The 20,549-nt window shown below is 60.2% G+C and overlaps 2 protein-coding genes across 4 annotated transcripts in view; both read right to left on the bottom strand.

Moving 5' to 3' along the window:
* Positions 1-20,549, bottom strand: part of MAP2K5 (mitogen-activated protein kinase kinase 5) — a 255,429-nt gene that overhangs the window by 118,651 nt on the left and 116,229 nt on the right. The window contains exon 22 of one of the 3 annotated variants that reach the window (XR_007628145.1): positions 15,648-16,688. Coding sequence is in view for 2 of the 3 variants with exons in the window: in XM_050309546.1 (XP_050165503.1) it covers positions 16,584-16,688 (105 nt within the window). In the remaining variant the exon portion in view is untranslated. Of the gene's footprint in view, positions 1-14,943; positions 16,689-20,549 lie in introns of those variants that run through there. The other 2 variants (XM_050309546.1, XM_050309548.1) reach the window with 2 other exon arrangements.
* On the bottom strand, positions 3,932-9,550 carry SKOR1 (SKI family transcriptional corepressor 1). Its single transcript, XM_050309526.1, has 9 exons — positions 9,238-9,550; positions 6,471-8,464; positions 6,298-6,394; positions 5,800-5,907; positions 5,615-5,686; positions 5,308-5,382; positions 5,145-5,219; positions 4,609-4,674; positions 3,932-4,527 (listed from the first exon to the last, which is right to left on the bottom strand). The coding sequence occupies exons 2-9, from the start codon at positions 8,445-8,447 to the stop codon at positions 4,430-4,432; spliced, it is 2,568 nt and encodes an 855-aa protein (XP_050165483.1). The 5' UTR covers positions 8,448-8,464; positions 9,238-9,550; the 3' UTR covers positions 3,932-4,429.

Below are 20,549 nucleotides of genomic sequence, written 5' to 3'. Positions count from 1 at the left end.
CAATCCATTTAACTAAACCCACATCTCCTCACATGTGGACACTTCATCCTGCTCACACACAGCTCCTCCCTGTCCTGTTCACACTTGTCCCTAAAACACTGCATTTCAACCCAGAGGACACCAGCCAGACACAACACTGCTCAGATTAAATTGCTTTCCCAAAAACACAGGAGATGAAGGCAGGAGGAACCTCCAGCCAGGCAAGGACCAAACACACACCTCATCCCCAGCCCTTACAGCCAGACACATCCTGAAATAGCTGGGATTTTTTTCCCAGAGAAAAAGCTTTTTTGGGTTTGCTGGGGCAAGGCAGCCAGCAGCTCACAGCACATTTTGGTCTCACCTGAACATTTCAGGTCCACTTTGGCCCCCTGGACAAACAGACGTCCGTGGTGCTGGGTGGACAGCACCCAAGGGACCTGCCAGAGTCACTGGGGGGCCACTGGATCATCCCCAAAAGGTCTCAGCAGTGCTGGTGACTGGGAAAAATCAAATGTGACTCCCAGTTTTGGTCTGGGAGAGGAGGAGGAACCAGAGTGGCCAGGGCAGAACATTTGGCCTCTCCAGCATCGCCCTGGGAAGGTGATGGAGCAAATCCTGCTGGAATGCACTCCCAGGAGGCCAAGATGATGGTGACTGGGAACAGCCAGTGCAGGTTCTCCAGGCACAAATCGTTCCTGGGTGCCCTCTGGGATGAAAGGGCCCTGTGGAGGAGGGGAAACCAAGGAGTTTATTTGCCTTGGCTTTAGCAGGGCCTTTGGCACAACTTCCATGGTATCCTCGGAGCCAGCCCAGGGAGATACACGCTGGGTAAGTGGAATAGTAGGAAAACTGGCCAGACTGCCAGGAGCAAAGGCTGTGCCCAGGCACAAGGTCCAGCTGGCAGCTATCCCTCGGGATCAATGTTGTCCTTATTGTCCACCTGGATGATGGGACACCCGCTGGGAGGAGCAGCCCGTACTGGGGAGGACGGGGCTGTCCCAGAGAGAGTGGGACAGGGACCTCGTGAGGGTAAATGCCACGTCCTGCCCCGGGCTGGGATAAGCCCACGGACCAGGCTGAGCTGTCTGTTCTTCCCTCCCCCGGCTCAGACGCGCATTCCCAAGGGGCAGTTTTGGTAGTTTCCATGGAAGTAGCACAAAACCTCAGTTCAAAACCAGCCAAACTCCGGGAGCAGCGCGGAGCAGAGCGGCGCTGGGAACGCCACCTCCTGGTGTCACCATGGAATCAGGGAGGGCGCTGGAAAGGACCCTGGAGCTCATCCCGTCCCACCCCTGCCATGGGCAGGGACACCTTCCACCAGCCCAGGTTGCTCCAAGCCCCGTCCAGCCTGGCCTTGGACACTTCAGGGATGCAGGGGCAGCCCCAGCTTCTCTGGGCACCCTGTGCCAGGGCCTGCCCACCCTCACAGCCAGCAATTCCTTCCTAACATCTACCCCAAATCTCCCCTCATTCATGGCATCCTCTGAATTCCACCGCGCTGCTGCTGGACAGAACCCCCTTCAGAGCTGCCCTCCCAGGTTTGGGGCCAGTGACACACAGAGAGCAGGTCCCTGCCCTGCTCCGTGTCCAGTGGGTGCCAGAGCAGTGCAGTCCCACGCAGTCCCCTCCTCCCACACCGCAGGGCAAACCCCTTGCCCGAGCCTGGCAGCTCAACCAGGTGCTTTGCGTCTCGCTGCAGACCACCCACCCTCCAGGGGGATCCCCTCCTGCCAGAAAAGCCCCTGAAATTCACCCCTGAAATTCAGCCCCAATATCCACACCATGGCTCAAATCCCTTCCCAGAGCCAGAGGCCACATCCCGTGGTTTTAACAGGGGGTCTCTGCTGTTGGCACCCCCGTTAGGAGGGGACCTGCTCTGCTGAGGGGACTCCCAGCTCACAGGCCACGAGGAACCCTCTCTGTCACCAAGAGCCACCACGTCTGCTCGGCTCCAAACAACCAGCCTTGTGCACAAGAGGGAAACAGCATATGGGGCCGAGCCTTGGCCAGGCTGCAGGTCTGGTGAGCAGCTCCTCGGAGCTGCTCTGCCACTGGCCTGAAAGAACAACTCCATCAGCTGCTGCAAACAGACCTTCTGCTTCCCCACTGCCAAATGCATCACAGACTCAAATACAGACACTCCAAGCTTCTCCCTGCTTTAATTATTTAAAAATCCTAACTCTGGTTGTTTGTTTTCAGGGGCTGTTACTGCATTCAACTATTTTGAGACCAAAAGAAAAAAAAGGAAAAAATAAAAAATTTGAAGCCTTTCCCTCATTCTGCCGGTGAAGTTTAATTCACTCTAATTATTTCATATTACTTAGACTATAATAGTTTCATAATTTCTAGTATATTAAGCACTTAATACATTGTGTCATTTGAAGTCGCATATTAAATTCTGCAAAGTACATTTTAATGAGAGCTAAGTAGTGTGAAAATATTAATACAGCACCATAGTTCATTTTTGTGCCCGTGTTTGTGGGCGCTGCTGCCACACACGGGGTGTGCCCGGGCAGGTGGGCACAGCAGGGCTGGGCAGGCACCCAGGGACCCAGGCCAGGCCCCTCTGGGGTCCCTCCCCAGGGTCACCCCCAGCCCGTGAGGTGCCAGCAGTGACCCAGCCAAAGGGCTCCAACTGTTTCATTCCCCTCAGGTGACCACCTCTTGGTTTGGACAGCTTGATTCTGCTCCCTCATTTACACATCAATTCCACTTCCCAGTTAAGTGATCCCCCTTCCCAAGCTCTTACCTGCATGAGAGATGCCACCAGCTCCACTGCTTCCCCTCAGACACCTCCTTCAGCTCACACAGTGCAGGATATCTGTGTTCAAAGCAGAAAATCCTGGAATGGTTTGGAAGGGACCCTTAAGGCCGCCTTGTTCCACCCCTGCTGTGGGCAGGGACACCTTCCACTAGCCCAGGTTGCTCCAAACTCTGTCCAGCCTGGCCTTGGACACTTCCAGGGGTGGGGCAAAGAAGCCAAAGGAACTTTGTCTGAAGCTCAGAAAAACAAAGAGAGTCCCAAAAAAATCATTTGTACTCCCACCCCACGGGTTTTTAACCTTCATCCCAGCCAACCATGTCCACATGGCCGGGCTGGGATGGGCTTCCTCCCCCCCAGGTGATAGGTGGGATTCTCTGCTCCTGCTCCGGCACAGCTGATCCCGGGGCCGGGAATGATGAAGGGAGGATGGGGGGAGGCTGCACCTCCGGCTGCGCCCACGCGGTGGCGGCGCAGGCCGCGGAACGGCCCGACGAGCCCCGCAAACCAATTACCGGCTCATCCCCGCACGGCGCTCCCGGGACCGCTTCGCGCTCAGAGACCCCGCCGGGGTGGGCACCGCGCAGCCCCCCGGGTGATCCTCCCCTTCCACCCTCTCCCCTAGCTCTGATCCCGGTCTCCGGGATGCTGCGGATCCCGGGATGCTGCGGATCCCCTGGATGCTCGCTGTCCCCACATCCTTTTCCCCGATCCCGGCCTCCGCAGAGGGATCACGGTGCATCCCTCCCGCAGCTCCCGGGGCGAGTCCCGCCCGGTCCCTTCCACCCCGGAGCTCCCCAGGACCCCGGTGCGGCCTCCCCGCTCCCTGTCCCTGTCCCGTTCCCGATCCCGCTGCGGCGCGAGGTTAATTCTGTGCTGAAAACAGGTATTTCGGGGTAATAGGTGTGCGCGCACTTGGCGCCCGCTCTCGGAGCTCATTAATGGGATACCTTCATGTGTGAAACGAGCATATAAATGGGCATTAATGAGCTCCCGGCTGCGGCGAGGAGGAGGAGGGATCGGGGAAGCTTCGCAGCCCCCCCAAGTTCAGAGCCCCGGTACCGGGGGGCAGCGCAGACCCCCAGGGCGGCCGCTGGGGCCATGCGAGCCCACCCCGCCCCCGGGAGGGGAGGGAACAACCCGCCCCCCGGGCCAGCCCCACGCACCAGGCGGCTTCTTAAAGTCTGTTTTTATTAAAGAACCAAAATCACGTACAGAGGGGTCTGTCCCCAGAGCGGGCGAGCGATGTTCTGCCTCCGGAGTCGCGGGTCCGCCCGTTAAAGTGCCGTTACATCCAGAATTTACAAGGAGGGGGATAAAGGAGGGGGTCCGGGGCGGGGAGGGGGTGGTGGTGGGGGATAAATATACATCATAAATAAATAAAAATCCGACAAATACTGTACCAAGAGAATCACAGTACATTTATATCCATTGCACATAGCCACTTTTGTTTCCAGTCTGGACGAGGGTGGAAGAAGCGGACACACAGGGAGGGAGGGGGAGGCGGAGCGGGGGTGGGGGCGCGGGAAGGGCCCGGCTCCCCCGGCCGGCCCGGGGCCGCCCCCGCCGTATTGCCAGTCCGAGGAAAGCCGGGCTCCGAGTCCTCTATGTACAAGTGTCTCCTCGTGGAAATGGCTTGTGTGGGCTGTGCCCGCATGGCTTCGGGGGGAGGGGGCCGGGGGGTGGTCACTGGGGCAGCAGCGGCGGCTTGAAGGAGCAGTTCCCCGTGCAGTGCCGCGGGGTCAGCATTTTGCAGGAGAAGTGATGCAGCGCGTCGTGAGCCTCTGCAAAGGGATGGAACCGTCAGCCCCCCGCGTTCCCCCTGAGCCGTCTGTGTTCCCCCCCTCCCCGTCCCACCGCGGTACCTTTCAACTTCTGCTGGATGGCGTAGCGCGCTTTCCTCTCCTGGTCCAGCTCGTTGCACAGCGTGTCTGGGATGGGGGGAGCATCACACCGCGCCCGGGGCAAATCCGAGCGCGGCCGCCCCGTCGGGGATGCGCTGGGCCCGAGGGCACCGCAGCGCGAAGGGGGGAAAAAGAGGGAGGGAACGGAGGGGGCACGCAATGGGTGCAAAGTCGGGCACGGCTTCGCGGCTGCGCCCAGGTAATTTTACGCCTCGGGTTTTTAATTTAGCCCGTGTGGAAATTACTGCGAGAGGGAAGGTTCATTCGCTGCCGTGTAATGATGCCTCGCAGCCGTTTTGCGGGGCGGCTGGAAATGCCGAGACGAATTGGAGGGCACGAAAGGATAGATATTTTAAAAAAAAAAAAAAAAAAAAAGAGAGAGAGAGAGAGAAAGGAAAAAAGGAGAAAGGAAAAAAAAAAAGGAAAGAAATAAAGAAGATAAAAGGAGATAAAAAAATAAAAGTCCTGATGGGCGGATGGGCTCGGCCAGGCCTTACCTCGGACGATCTGCAGCTGCTGCACCATCTCTTCCCGGTACGCCAGTTCCCGCTTCATCTGGTCCTGGAAGTTATCTGCGGGACGGGGGGTCAGCACCGCTCCCGGTGCGGGGCCCGCTCCCCGGCCGGGGCGGGGGACGCGCGGGGGACGGGTCAGCGGTACCTTTCAGGCTCTGGAAGTCCCTCTCCAGCTTTTTCCTAAGTTCCATTTGCTCCAGGACCAGTTTTTGTAACTCATCTGTTTAAAAATACACGGCGGGGTTGAGGGGAGCCCGCACTTTTCCATCTGGAGGCGGCTCAGCGCGGTGCTAATCGCATTACGTTACATTAATCACAGGAGTTAATCACTCCTGCACAAAACACAAATACCTCGAGCCGCGGGGAGAGGCCGGGGGGTGCCGCCAGACCCCCCCATCCCGCCCCGTCAGGGCTCCGACCCCCGCACCCCTCTCTCCGCACCCCCGCCTCACCTCGGGCCAAGTTTTCGATGTCCTTCTCCACCAGCTGCGTCCCGGTGACATCCATGGCGAGGCCTTCCTCGCCTGCGAGGGGGGGCAAAGCGCCGTCAGCCCCGCCGGGGGGGGCTCCGCGGACCCCGCATCGCCCGCGGAGGGGCCTCGGATCGCCCCGCGGGGGAGCGCGGAGCGGGGCTTACCTCTGTCGGTATTTACAGGGCTGGGATGAGAGACATTCCTTTGGTCCTGATAGGATTTTCTGGTCTCTAAATCCTCTGCCGCGGAGTGATTGTCTTCTTTATCTTGCTCTTAAAGTTAATAAACCGATTTTCAACCATAAGCAATGAAAGTATGGTCCTGATATATCCTTAATTACATAATTACGGACAAAGCCCTCGTTAAAACCTTCTTAGAGGACATCCTAATCGCTTTGCTGTTGGAAAGTAGCTTGTGGGCAGGAGCTTGGCCCTCTCAGCCCATCCCCGCTGCACCGGCCGCGGCCACGGCGGCATCGCCGGGCCCGGGGGGGCTCCACCCCCGACCCCCGCCCGGGAACCGTTTGTTTCGCTTTACTCCCGAAATCCCCCCAAACGAAAGCGGCGACCCGGGGGCTCCCCCGGGGCTGAGCCGCCGGCGGGGGCCGCCCCCGGGGCCGCGCCCTCGGAGCGCCCCGTCCGCCCGCCCCCGGCCCGCGTTACCCTTGGCCTCGGGGGTGCAGAGGAAGGCGGCGGGGGCTCCCAGGGACGCGGCGGCTTTCAGCGGCTGCAGGGGCTCCCCCCTCTCCGGCGCGAACATCTACAAAAGAGCGAGTCAGGGCCCCCGGGCCGGCCCCGCGGAGACCCCCGAGGGCAGGTCCCTCCCGGCCCCGCACCTCGTAGGCGCCGCTGCTGCTGCTGCTCCTCTCGGGGCTGCCGTCGGGGGCCGAGCCGCACTCCGCGGGCATCTCGCCCGTCTTCTCCTCGGGCCCGTCGGCCCCGGCGGGCGGCGGCTCCTCGGGCCCCGCCAGCAGCCGCGGCGGCGGCGGCTCCCGGCCCTCGGCGGGGACGGCGGCGGCGGGGACAGCGGCGGATTCCTCCTCCTCGTCCTCCGGGAAGCGGTTGGACTCTACGTCCACCTCGGGCTCCTCGGCCGTGTCCCCGCCGGGGGACAGCGAGCGGTAGCTGGAGCTGCCCTCGCTGAGGAAGTCCGGGGAGAGGTACCCGGGGCCGCGGGGCCCGGCGCCGCCGAACGCCTCGCGGGTGCCGTAGAGCTTGGCGATGCTCTCGGCGTCCTTCACCACCGGGCGGAAGGCGGACAGGTAACTGCCCTTCCTGGGCAGCGGCAGCGGGGCGAGCAGCGCCTCGTCCCCGGAGCGCTCCTCCTCGCCCGCCGCCCGCGACAGGGCGCTGGGACAGCGCTCGCCCTCCGCCCCCGCGCCCTCCTGGGGGGTGGCGCTGCTCCTGCCGCTGCCCGAGGGCTCGGAGCCCTCCAGCTCCCCGTGCCGCCCCGCCAGCCCCGCAGGCTCGGCCGCCGCCGCCGCCGCCGCTGCCGCCGCCGCCACCACCACGGCGGTGGCGGCCGCCTTGGCCGGGCTCTGCGCGGGGTAGGGCGGCACGGGCAGGCTGCCTGCGGCCGGCCAGAACACCGGGAACGAGGGGTACACGCCGCTGTCCTTGGCGGCGCCGGGCTGGTGCGGCGGCTGTGCCGGCTGGTGCGGGTGCGGGTGCGGGGGTCCCCAGAACATGCCGGGGGGCAGCGCGCCGCCCTTGCCCGCCTCGCCGCCCCCCGCGCCGCCCAGCGCCTCCTCCTGCTTCTTGGGGCACAGTCCGAACGCGGCGGCGGGGAAGCCGTAGGGGTGGGGGAAGAGCGGCGGCGGCAGCTTCTGCAGCATCCCGAAGCCCTTGCTGGGCACCGGGATCACCGGGTAGCTGCGCACCGCGCCCGCCCCGCCGTGCGCGCCCGCGGCCCCGCCGTGCGCCCCGCCGAGCCCCAGCGCCCCGCGCTCCCCCGCAGCCTCCTGCCCGCTGCACCGCAGGCTCTTGTGCGCCGGGGCCAGCTCGGGGCCCGCGGGTGGCGGCGGGTGCAGGGCCGCCTTGGCGGCGGGGGAGCCGGCCCCGGGCCCGCCGGCGGCCGCCCCTTGCAGGGAGAAGGTCCGCTTGCGGGTGCCGCCGTTGAACATGGCCTTGACATCCTCCCAGGCGTGCGACAGCTCCTCCGTGGCCGTCTTGTCGCTGAGCTTGAGGTGGCGGCGCCAGGAGTTGAAGTTGGCGGCGTCGGGCTGGGTGTACTTGGAGTCCGGGGTGCGGTGGGAGTGGAAGATGAACTTGTTGGGGGAGAAGTACATGCTGCAGTAGCTGCACTTGATGCACTTGGCGCGGGAGCTGTTGTAGCGGGCCGGGATGAAGCTGCCCCGGGAGCCCCAGGCGCACTCGTGCACCACGTCGAAGGCGAAGTTATCCGGCAGTTTAGGGGGCCGGTTCTCGCCCAGGAAGGACTTGCAGAGCCGCTCCGCCTCCCGCTTGGTGATCATGCCGCAGCGGCGGGAGGAGATGGGCATGGCCCCGGCCCGCCGCAGGATCTCCAGCTGCACCGGCGTGCACTGCACGCAGGTGATGCCCAGGGCCACCCGCCGGTTGTGGATCTCATTGTAGCTGTAGTTCTTGAGCAGCGTGTTGGAGATCTGCGCCAGGCACAACCGCTCCTGCCCGTCGATCACCAGGGAGACGATGGGCACGCCGTACAGGGAGGTCTCACCCACTTGGTTGGGCTTGAGGGTATTGGAGCCCTGGTACGGCTGCAGCTCTTGCTTTGAATTTGGGGAGGAGCTTGCATCTCTCCCATTTCCCATCTGACTGGCGATCGCCTCCATTCCCCCCCAAAACGCCCCTGCAAAACAAAATCGGGGAAAGGCTCAGGTTAAAGGCGCGGGTTAGAGGCGCTCCCGGGGCCCCGCTCCGAGGCCCGGCCGATCCTCGCTCCGCGGCCCCGCCGATCCTCACTCGGCGCTACCGGCCCAGAGCCCCCCGGGCGCTGCCCCGGGACCCTCCCCGGCCGAGGGGTCTGGCGGGGCCGGAGCGCATCCCCCGCGCCGCGGCCGCCGGTACCGAGCGCCGCCGTACCCGGCCCCGGGAGCCCGGGGCAAGGACGTCCTGGTGGGTCACCGCCCCCGCTTCCTTCCTCCCCGAGTCCCCGGGAGGTGCCGTGCCTTGCCTTGCCTTCCCTTTGTGCCGGCTCGCCGGGCCGTGCCGGGCCGCGGCGAGCCCCGGGCGGGCTCCAACGAAAGGCTCCGGAGGATGCGGGCGGCGCGTCCCGCGGCGGCGGGGTCGGAGGGGCCGAGCCCCGGGCCGGACCGGGCGGGCCCAAACTTGGCGCTCGGTGCCCGCGGGCGCGGTGCCCCGGAGCCCCTTTGTCGTGTCCCCGGCAGGCGATTAGGCGCGGGCGGATTAGGGGCCGGGGCGGGCAGCACCCGCCGCACGTAGCAGAAGGGCAGCGGCGAGCCAGGCAAATTGGCTTAGCGGGGAGGGCTCCCGGTGGTTAAGCCGCTTCCGTGGTAATTACACAAAATAACGGGGAGCGACTCCCGAAAACGCGCCCCGCTTTCCGCCCCCCCTCCCCACCATCGCTCCCCTCCCCTGCGCCCGCCGCCCGCCCGCACTCACCGCGCCGCGGAGCTGCTGGACGTGCCGGCTCTGCTCGGGACTAGGGGCCGCAGCCCGGCGCCGGGGCCGCCATCGGCCGGGGGGGCCCCGTCCGCGCCGAGCCCGTTCCCGGGGGCAGCGGAGCCTCCGGGGCGCGGGGCGGGCGGGCAGCGGGCGCGCCCTTCACCGACGCCGCGGGGCCGCCGCCCGCCCCGCCGCCGCGTCCGCCCGGCACAGATGCAACAAGAGCGAGTGACCAGCCGCGCCACCGAGGGAGGATCCGGATCCGTACTTGGAGACGCTGCACATTGATCCGGTGACAGCTAAAATAACGGGAAGACACACCCACTTAGCACCAGCATATTTACATTAACGGCCTCCGGGACCCCGCCGCCGTCAATCACCGATGCGCTCCAGTCAATCACGGCGCGGCTTTAAGGCACGGCGTGAACGGGGAGGGAGCGGGGGCGTGGGGGCCGCCACCGAGCGGGGACCCGCCCGGGCTGCCCGAGGTAAGAGCGGGGATCAGCCCCGCGCCGCACCTGCGTGGGGCTCCGCGCCGCTCCGCGCCCCCCCCGCATCCCCCTCCCGCCGTGCGGACACCCCGGGGGGAGCGGTGCTCGTTGAAAGTTTGAGGGGGGAGCGGGCGGTAACGAAAAGAGGAGCCCGGAGGGAGTGGCGGAGGGACCCCATCGAAATCGGGGATGCGCTGCTGCCGCGCATCCTTCTCCCGGCCGGGATGCGCGCTCCGCTGCGGGGCGCGGGTGCGGGAGCGGTACCGGAGACGAGGGGGGGACATCGGGAGGCAACGAAATCGCCGGCAGGAGAGGGCAGAAGGGGGCGAGCTCGTGTTTTTCGTTCCCCACGGGGGCTCACGCCACGCCGGCAGGACCGGCGGACCCGGAGCGGCGGGGGGACACGGTGTCCGCAGGTCCTGCCGGTGTGGCGGGGGCCTCCAGCCGCATCGCTGCCCGGGTTGGGTTCCCGCATGCGGCACTCGTCACGGCCACGTTAATTAAACTGTAATTAATCATCGCGTCCGGCCGCGATCGGCGCAATTACACTGATCAAACAGAAGTTAATAACGGCGCGGATAGCCCCCAGCCATCACTTTGGTGTGTGCCCCCCCCGCCAGCCCTTCCCCACCATCACCAGCGGCACCGGGAGCACGCGGCGGAGCCGGCGCGGAGCGAAACGCGGGTGCGGAGCCCCCCACCTCCTCCGCGGCGGCAGCGACCCCCGGTCCGCGCTCCCACGCGGGACAGCGGCCGCCGCTCCCCCCGGGCCGCCCCGTCGTGGGGGACGAGGAGCGGGCGCTGCCGGCCGGGCCTTGCGGCGCGGCCTTCCCGCAACGATCGCAACCCGAGCCGGTAATTATTCCTCACCTTTTAATTATTTATCCCCCCCATCCCCCTGTTCTCCGGCCATACGGAGGCAGGAGCGCGGTGAGACGCGCCCGCTCCGGGTCGAGCCCCGCTGCCCCCTCGCCGCCGCGGTTCGGGCGATCCCACGGTGTTCGGCACCCGCAGGGGCTGCGGAACCGGCTGCGGGGCCACGCCGGGCTGCGGGGCTCCGAGAGGGCTGCGGGGCACCGGGAGCGGGCACGGACCGAGCCGGTACCCGCCGCTCCCGGGGCCGCTCCCGCGGCGGCACATCGGGGTCTGGGGGGCTCCGGGGGACTCCGGCGCTGCCCCGCCGTGCCCTCCCCGGGCCGTGCGGCTGCCCCGGTGCCCGCAGAGCTCCGCCGGTGCCCGGGGCGGCAGAACCGGCCCCCGGCTCGCCCCGACCGTGCCACGGAGCCCCGAGGCGGGAGCGGCCCCCGGCCCGACCCCGGCCCCGCCGCGCTCCCCGCCGGCGCCCCGCTCCTCGCAGCCGCCGTATCTTTTAACAGTTGAATTGACTGCAGTTTTTGTCAGTTAATTAGGTTTAATTTACATAATTAGTACAGTATAAAGAGTATTGGGGATAATCAGGAGGTACGTCTCGCTTACTGTGTAAACACGGATTCGGAATTAAAAATCAGATGTAATTAAGGCGTGTGCGCGCGGCTTTTAATTGTAATGAATTTCTAATTAACGCTCAACGATCGCCGCACGCGAGAGCCGGGACGTTTGCGGGCGCCGCCGCCCCCCCAAACCGGGGACCCCCCCGGGGACCCTCCCGGGGCCGGGGGGCGCGGAGGGGCCGCGGCCGGCGGGGAGGGCGCTGCGCCCCGACAGGACCCCCCATCCTTCCCTGCTCCCCGGGCCGGTGCCGCTGGCAGGCGAAGCCGGTGGATAATTTAGGTTAAAACTTAGGGAGCCGTGTCACGGGTGTATAAATAAATAATCACGCGTGGCGGGCGCGGAAGGCCCCGCGCTCCTGGAGGGCTGAGCCGAGATTGCCACATAAATCACGGCGGTCTAATTCAGTGGAAGTTTAATAAACGCCTCCTATTGGAAATGAATGTTCCCCATTTAACAGTTGTATCAGCACCATATAAAACCATGACCCCAATAAATTTAATTTTAGAGGCCGATCAATCCGGGCTTCTCTCCATCGATCCGCGGCGGCTCTGGGCCTCCGCAGCCTCTTCCGCGGCCCTTCCCGCCGAGGCGGGGGAAGGAGCGTTTCGATTGGACTCTTTATTAGGAAAAGATTGCTCCGAGAGGCCTGAAAATTAAACGGTGACATTTTAATTACTGGACATTGACAAAGGGAGCGGGCGGTGGCTCTGCTGGCCGGGCACACTTCGCCTGACCCGGCGTGCGGAGCCCCCGCGGGGCGGGGAGGGACGGGCAAGCGGGGACGAGGATCGGGACCCTCCGGAGCGCCTGCCGTGCGACCCCCCGGGAGTCTGCGGGGTCCTCTGGGTGCCCCCAGGGCCCCTTCGTGGTGCTCAGGGTGTGCACACCTGGCCCCTCAATGCAACCCCTCTGTGCTCACCATCTCTGCCACCGTGCACCCCCAGTCTGTGCACCCCAGCTCTCCCACCGCGTTTCCTCCCTCTGTGCACCCCACAACATCCACCCTGGCCGTCCCCCCGCCCCAGGCTCTCCCCAAAGTGCACCCCTTGATGTGCCTGAGCTCCCCCACTCTCCAGCCCCTCCAGCCGCTCCCACCTTGTCCCCTGTCCCTGACCCCCCCACGGCAGCGCTGCCCCTCACTTTCCTGACCACGCCAACCCTCCCTTTGCATCCCCGCGGCTCGAAATCTCCCGAATTTCCCCGGGCAGGAGGGCCGCGGAGGAGCGAACGCAGCGGGCGGGATCGATAGACACGACTTTATTGATCAGGTGAAAACCGGGCGGCTCCGCGGGGCTGGAGCGGGAGGAGCCCGGGGCAGCGATTCCCTGTGCCCGTGCCGTGCCAGGCCCCCGGGATGGACCCGCACTCACCTGCGCCAGGGCCTGGCAGCTTTGCCTCGGCTGCAGGGAAGTTTTCCTCCTCCCGCCTGTAAAAGCCCCAGACATCCATTTGCCATTAAACATCTCCCGGGCTCCCGGCTCGGATAAACCTTGAACTTCCACCGCAGGACCGGGCGGCGGGAGCAGCCGCCGGGGGGGACCGGGCGGCAGCCGCCGCTGCCGGAGCCAGTAAGGCTCAATCCATAAATCCTGTCCTTAGTGCACACGTGTGGTTTATGGACGTACCCTCTCCTGAAGGTAACACAGCCCCGGGTCAGCGCAGCTCCTCGGCAGCCGCAGCTCTCCCGCTGCAGCTTCCCGACGGGAAAGGCACGGGATCACAGAATCCTGGAATTCTTTGCGTTGGAAGGGACCTTAAAGCTCGCCTCGTTCCAACCCCACCTCCGTGGGCAGGGACACCTTCCTCTAAAGCAGGTTGCACGAAAATCTTTTTATTCAGTGTGGCCAAATAATACACTTAGCGAGGTTTTTTTAATTTATTTTCCCCCATTAGGCTTTCCCAGGGCAGGCAGTGCAGTGCTGGTGAGCTGGGGGAGCAGGATGAGGCAGCAAGTTCAGCCCTCCCATCCCTCCAGACTTCTGCCCCAGGGTGCCTGTGAGCCCCCCCAGCCTGGGAGGATCCCCCAGGGAATGCTGAAAATGAGTTATCCTAAATAACTGCTGTGCCTCGGGACCTCTCCATTGTTCAATGAGCTCCAGCTCCCCCTCCCTCCCTAGAGCCCCCCAGGCCTGGCTCCCACCACAGGGACACTGTGCCCACCCAGCTGCAGCGTTTGGGGTTTCAGGCAGTTCCTACCTGGCTCTCCACAGGACAGGGATGAGGCTGTATGGGGCAGGAATCACCCAAAAATACCCTCACACGGCTCCAGGGTCCCCTGAGCACTCCTGGGAGGGGCTGAGAGGTCACAGCTGGTTCTCCCGCAGCTCCCAAAGAACTGGGGACACCTGGGATGTGTCTGCCCCGTTCCCTGAGTGGCCCAGCCCGTGGCAGCTGGGCAAGGACAGGTCACCAACAGCTTCTCCCTCTGTGCTGGGAAGCTCCCCCAGAGCAGAGCCATGACCTGTACAGACTCCTGACCTTCCTCCTCCTCCTCTCCCTCAGCAGCCAAGGCTGCAGCTCCATGGGGGGTTTCCAGGTGCAGGTCCCGAGGGGCTGGCTGTGATGCCCTGGGTTGTCCCCAGAGGCAGCTCTGGGCAGAGGGAGCACAGTCAGAGCCAGAGAGTGAAGGATGTTCCTGCTCCAGTGCCACTGCCCCTCCCCACCCACAGCCAAATCCCTCTGACACCACAGAGAGGGGTTTCTCCCATGGATTTTGCTCCCTGCAGGATTTTTTCCCCAGCAGACCCCCAGATTCCCAGGTTTTGCTTCAGACACTGCCCCCACGTCAGAAACAGGGGTGTCCTGTGGTCCATCCCTCCTCCAGTGACGCCTCCAGGCAAACTTTCCCTGCAGGGCCACACAGCTCGGTGAGGCAGGAAAACACCTGCACCACTCCCAGATTCAGTCCTCCTGTTTGCTCTCGGGTAGCCAGGGGATCAAATGAAGCTCCCAAGAGCTGTTCCTCGTGATTGCTCAGTTATTAACACCATCACACTGCCATCCCTGCTCCACAGGCCTTAAACCAAGAGAGAGGGACAGGTCGAGGACCCCTCGCAGTCCCCCTTCCCCCAGAGCTATTTGGAAAACCAAGACTGCCCCTCTGCCTTTGGAATGCAGGATGTGCCTGACTCATTACCCTGATGAACCACCGAGGTTCATACATGTGAATTTTCCCCATCTCCACCAGCTGGAATCCCACAGGGAGTATCAGGGTGACATCGTCCCCTCCCTGCCAGGGAAAGGGAGAGGAAAAGCCTTGGGTTTGCTGCCTTTTAAACTAAACTCAGGAGAGACTTTTTATCCAGGGAGAGCTAATGCAAACTGTTAGGGATAAATAAATGGGAGAGCTGCCCATCCTCTGGTTGGCTCACAGGGAGGAGATTTGTCTCACTTTAGAAAAAGGACCTGGAGGGATGGGGGCTGTGGACTCATTCACTGCACTGTTATCTGCCAGCGAGGTTGTGACATCAGAGCAATTAAGACAAACTTTAGTCTATAAGTTCATGCCTGCAACCCCTGCACTTCAAAAGAAGACAAATGATCCCTCCAAGGAAGGAAACAAAGTCTTTCCCAGGCTGCTTCCAGAGTAACATTTAGGATTTGCAGCGGTTCAGGAGGAATGTTTCATTGAATTGGGGGGGGGGGGTTAACCTGCTGGTATAAAATAAACTACCTGAGCCTTTTTATTTATTTTTTTTTAGCAAAAGTTTATTTCTAATGCAAAGACAAGCAAACAAAGCCCCAACCTCCTCCCACCCAAGTCGCTCACCCCAAACCTGCCTCTCACATCTTGTCTGTGTTTTGTTTTTCCTTTTAATAAGCATCTTGAACAAGGGCTGGTTCAATCTCTGCTCGGTCTGTTGTGGAAACGTCCCCAGAAATTGCAGGAGCCAGGAACAGAGACCAGGGACATTGCAATCATTGCCCTTTCCTGTAACAGCAAACCTGGGAGCCTGTGCCTGACCCAGCTGCACCCACCCCTCACTGCAGCGACTCCGAGGGATGAAATCAGGGCTCAAGGTGGAGCTGAGGAAGGCAAGAGGCTTCCAAGCAAGCCACGAGCTGCTCTGACAATCAGGAAAACCTGCAGCCTGTTCCCTGGCCATGAGGGACCCTCTGTGCCATCTCTTTGTCCCCACAATCCCATGGGATGCTGCCAAGCCTGAGCTGTGGCCCTTGGCTCCCTGGGGCAGGACTGCCCCCCCTGTGCTGCTGCTCCCTGCAGATCCCTGCGGCTGGAGCTGCTCTCCCACGGCACCTGCTCCCTGGGCAGGAATTAGGGAATCATGGAATGGTTGGGTTGGAAGAGCTCTTGAAGCTCATCTTGTTCCCCCCCAGGGACACCTTCCACTAACCCAGGTTGCTCCCACCTGGCCTTGGACACTCTCCAGGAATCCAGGGGCAGCCACAGCTTCTCTGGGCAACCTGTGCCAGGGCCTGCCCACCCTCCCAGCCAGGAATTCCTTCCCAATATCCCACCTAACCCTGCCCTCTGGGATTCTGTCATTCCCTGTGTCATTCTGTGTCCTGTCCCTCCATCCCTTGTCCCCAGTCCCTCTCCAGCTCTCCTGGAGTCCCTTTAGGCCCTGCAAGGGGCTCTCAGGTCTCCCTGGATCCTTCTCTTCTCCAGGTGAACCCCCCAGCTCTCCCAGCCTGGCTCCAGAGCTGAGCACTGTCCTCTCTCCTCACCTTTTCCACCTCAGCAAAACCTTTCTGACTGAGGGCCCAGCCTGCAGAGCCTGACCATGGATGCTCTTCAGTTCTGTGTTCTCTTCCCTGCTTGGCTCTCCCAGCAAACCTGACCTGCAGCAGGGAGAGGCATTCCCGGTCATTTATGAGTGCTGATCCACCTGAATGCCCCCTGGAAGGGCAACCCCTCACCTGGGCAAGCCCAGACACTTCTCTTTTTCTGTTTGTTTGCTTTTGTTTTACATTTCAACCCAGTATTTTGTGGCTTTCTGCACTCAGAGACAGCCACCACCTCCTCAGGGTTCCTCTGAACACTCGGCGTGTCATCTGTGCGAGAGCCACAGTTAAAAAATACTCTGGAGTCAGGAAATATCCAGTACATTCAATAACCAAAAAAATAGAGATTATAAAATACTTGCTTCAAGGCTGTGGGCAGTATAACTGAAGATAATCTGTAAAATTGCTCAGCAGCAAAAGAAAGGTGGGAAGAAGATTCCTTAGGGTGGCGGTGAGGGAAAGGCAGCAACGAAACCCCCTGATGGGTTTTGCTGGCACTCCTGGAAAACATTTTTTTTTTGGGAAATACGATCCGGAGAAACGGCGAGTCGGAAGCGTGGGGATGGTGCTCCTGGCCCAGGGGGAGCTCTGGATTCCTGGGATGCCCCTCCCAGCTCACGGTGCTCCCTGGGTGGCCCGGCGCTCCTCCAGCATCCTGCACACCCACATGGACACCACCTCGGCGTTGCCGTCGTTGTACTGCACGATGAAGGGGTGGCCCTGCAAAGGGGGGACAGGCAGAGTCAGCCACGAGAAACACCACCTTTCTGGGAAAAAAACCCCACCCCAACATTGAAAAACTCCATGGTTACAGCCATAAAAATGCAAGAAACCAGCGGTGAAACTTCCTCTGGGATCTGTGTTATCCACGGGCACTGTTCACGTGGGGGAGAGCCCAGACCCCTCCTGGAGGCCTTAGCCCAGCACTCCTTGGAAATACTGGCTGGTTATTTTCCTGTTCCATCAGCTCATCGTGTTTAGACCCTTTAGCTCCTTTCTGGGATGGCCTTCCAGGCTGTGCAACTGCTAAACAATGTTTTGGGAAAATGATATCCTGGTAAAAAAACCTTTAATCTAAAAAAACCAATTCCCTGTGCACCTTCCCTGTGTTTTGACCTTCCAGTGCCTAAAGGGCTCCGAGGGACAAGGAGGGACAGGACACAGGGAATGGCTTCCCAGTGCCAGAGGGCAGGCAGAGATGGGAGATTGGGAAGGAATTCCTCCCTGGGAGGGTGGGCAGGCCCTGGCACAGGTTGCCCAGAGAAGCTGTGGCTGCCCCTGGATCCCTGGGAGTGCCCAAGGACAGGTTGGACGGGGCTTGGAGCACCCTGGGCTGGTGGAAGGTGCCAGTCAGTGCCTGGGAGATGCCCCACTGAGGAGGAAGGACAGATCCAGGGGTTCCAGAGCCCGTCTGGGAGCGCAGGGATGGCAGCAGAGAGCTCAGTGCTCCCAGGAGAAGATGGATGATCCTAAAATGATGCATTTAAGTACACAGATGCTCCAGGCACCGAGCATATGGCCAATGTCTTTTTCCTCCCAACACCTGGCTACTAAAAACCCTCAGCTTTGGACTTGCATGTCTAACAGCAGGAAGGCAGAATCCTCTTTTCTTTTTGCTCCTGCTCCAAAAATCCCAAGTATGTTTGAGTTTCACTGCTTTACAGGAATTCAGTGTGAAATATTGCTGATTTTACTTGGCTCTTACCTAAGGAAACAATTCAGGAGAGGGCATGGCAGGGAAAACCAGGGACAGCAGTCCTGGTGTTTGATTCCCAAGCTGCCACATATTTTCCAGTGTGACCTTCACAAAGCTGCTGAATTTCCAGCAGCCTCATGGTTAAAAAGGGAATAAATGGTGCTGCAAAAAAACCCCAGTACAAGTGTGTTTTTGCCCAGCACTTGGGGTATTTTTGGGTGAAAAAGGTGCAGGAATAAAGTAAATGCTTATTATAAGCAGGACAGCCTAGAAGGAGCCGTTTTGCCTCTTAAACAAAACAGCCAAGGACACTGGAGAGAACCAGGAAAAAACAATCAGGAGGCACAGGCAAGGAAGAGCAGATGCATTGGGGCAATTAAAGGCAGCTATTACAGCCAGTCCCTTCTCCCATGAATCTCCTTTACGATGGAGAGACCCCCCGCAGCCAAAGCCATCTCACAGCCGGGATATCCCTGCACTTCAGCTCCTCACAACAGTGCCCAGGGAAATTGCAGCCCTGCAAGGCTGGGGACATCAGCTGGCCACGCTGGTCCCCCTGTCTGCTTTGTTTTGTGAGGATATTCCAAGGAAACCCGGGGTTTACGCACTGTTCTCCTCAGGGTTAAGTTTAACTTGAAACCACTCCTTGGATTTCCCTTGTTTTTGGACTGTGCTGCTCCAGTGAGGCTTTTTCTCAGGCTGAGGGGGATGGTTTTACTAGAGGATGGTTTTTCAGAACCTGGTGGTTGGTTTTGTGTCCCATTTGAGGGGTGTTTTTGGAGATTTTGTTTGTTTTTAAATAGGGAATGGGAGATTTCCACCAAAGCTACAAATTCAGTGTCAGGAGGACCCATCTCTGCAGCTCTTGGTGGACAACCAAGCAGCATGTCCAGATCAGGCACCAAAAACAAGGAGCTCCCAAGTGGTTCCTGGGTGGCCTGTGCCAAAATCTACTTCCAAACCCACTTTGCTGCTTCTAAAACCTGCCCCCACCCACCAGCATCCAGCCTGCACTCACCCCTGCAACTGCAATAAAACACACATCAAACTGGGATATCAAAACATATCAAACATATCAAACCCACCCTGGAGCTGTGGGTAAGGCAGGGGTCCATCAACCCTGCCCTTGGCCTGTTCACAGCAACACTGGGAGGGAAAACGTGGCACAAACTCCAGAGGTTGGCTCAGCACCCAAAAATGTCTCAGGGAAATGACCAGGAATCAAAAGTCAAACCCATCAAGGAGGAATGCAGCCAGAGCTGCCACAGAGAAATGACAAATGTGCTGCCAAACGTGATGCAAAAGTTTCTCATTTTTGAGCTGAAGTTCTGGGGTTGGTTTGTTCTGCTTTGTAAACGAAAGAGATTATCGTTAATTGCTCTTTTGGCGATTTTTAACTCACTTATTTAGCTGATTGGAAATTTTGGCTCGTTTAATTTCTTCCTGATTTTATTCTTCTGTGGCCTTTCCAGTGTGTGTTCACACCGTGCTGGTTTGTAATGCCACCTTTAAGGGATATGGAGGAGCACTTCAATCCACCCACCACTAAAAATGTAAGTTACTGTTCAGTGATTCTGGGAGCAGGTCACAAAACCCCAACAATTCAGCGCTGGGTGGCCAAGAACATCAGAACCAGGAGATACAAATTATATCAGACCACAATTTTCAGCCATGGTAATTTTTCTCAGGAATTTTCATTCTGAAAATGCTACTACAAGAGTCAACAAAAGGAAATTTATTCCACTTGCTGAAAAGCTCAGTCTCAACAACCAGGTCTCAGTGTGGAACTATCTGAAGTGGTTTCCCTTACTGGGCAGGTACTGGTTTGCCTCTCCCTGGGCTTTGGATGCACTGAGATTCCCGAGGCACATCAGCTTGGAGCTGGAAAGGTCAGGCAGGACAGGGCCAGGGATAGCCCTGGAGTGAGTGTCAGCCAGCCTAATTTCGTGTGTCAACCCCGAAAATGAGATAAACAATGACAAACCAGGCTTTTTAAATGAACTTGTCTCATCTGGTTCTCTTGATAAAGGGTACAGGGCTCGAGCTGCAGTGTCCCCCCAGCCAGGTTAACTCTTTAAAGGGGAGCTCCTCTCCCAGGGTGATGGAAGTGATTTAAATATCTGACATGAAATTAAAAGGGCAGTGCCCCCCTGAACACACAGCCCTGGGAATTCAAACTCATTGCTCACCAACCATCAATCATTTAGCCCACTCAATTAAATGGCCATTATTCAAGGGTAAAAGTTCCATAATTTTACCTACCCTTAAAATTCAGCAATTTGCTTTCGTGGCCTTCTCCTCTGGCCTGAGAAATCTTGGTTTCTGTTAAAAACCCACCCAGAGTTTAGAGCAACAGACTTTACCTGGCAACCCTGGCAGGACTGCAGATCCAGGGGCATTTCCCAGCACCAAGGGCCCACAGTGGATGAACTGTCCAGGTGGATGAATTGTCCCAGGGAGATGAAATTCCCAACTCTGAGCTACCTGAATCCCTCCAGCTCTTTGGTCTAAAGCACATGTAACAGCCTAAACTGCCTCTCATCCACAAATCCAGGGAAGAATCCAGGAGAATCCCTCCCATAAACAGGTTCCTTTGTCACTGGCCATAAAATGTGTGTGCCTGGAGAGCACCAAGGAGGTTCAGACCAACACTGAGGCTCCTGAATGTTGCCAAAGGACAGGCAGAGCACAAATAACACCCCTTAAGCAACGCTCCTGGGATTCCAGAGCACTTTCCAGGCACAAGGGACTGGAGTGTTTGTTGGGAGACTGGTTTAAAGGTCCTCAAAATAGGCAGATACCAACCTGGAATGGTGCCAGGGTGGTGCTTCCTGGGGCCCAGAATGTGAGAGGATGAGGAGCGGACAAGAACCTGAATCCCAAAT

The sequence above is a fragment of the Myiozetetes cayanensis genome, unplaced genomic scaffold (genome assembly GCF_022539395.1).
Source record: "Myiozetetes cayanensis isolate MyiCay16 unplaced genomic scaffold, myiCay2020 scf14, whole genome shotgun sequence".
NCBI classification, from domain to species: Eukaryota; Metazoa; Chordata; class Aves; order Passeriformes; family Tyrannidae; genus Myiozetetes; species Myiozetetes cayanensis.
This window is presented reverse-complemented; position numbering and strand designations above follow the sequence as displayed.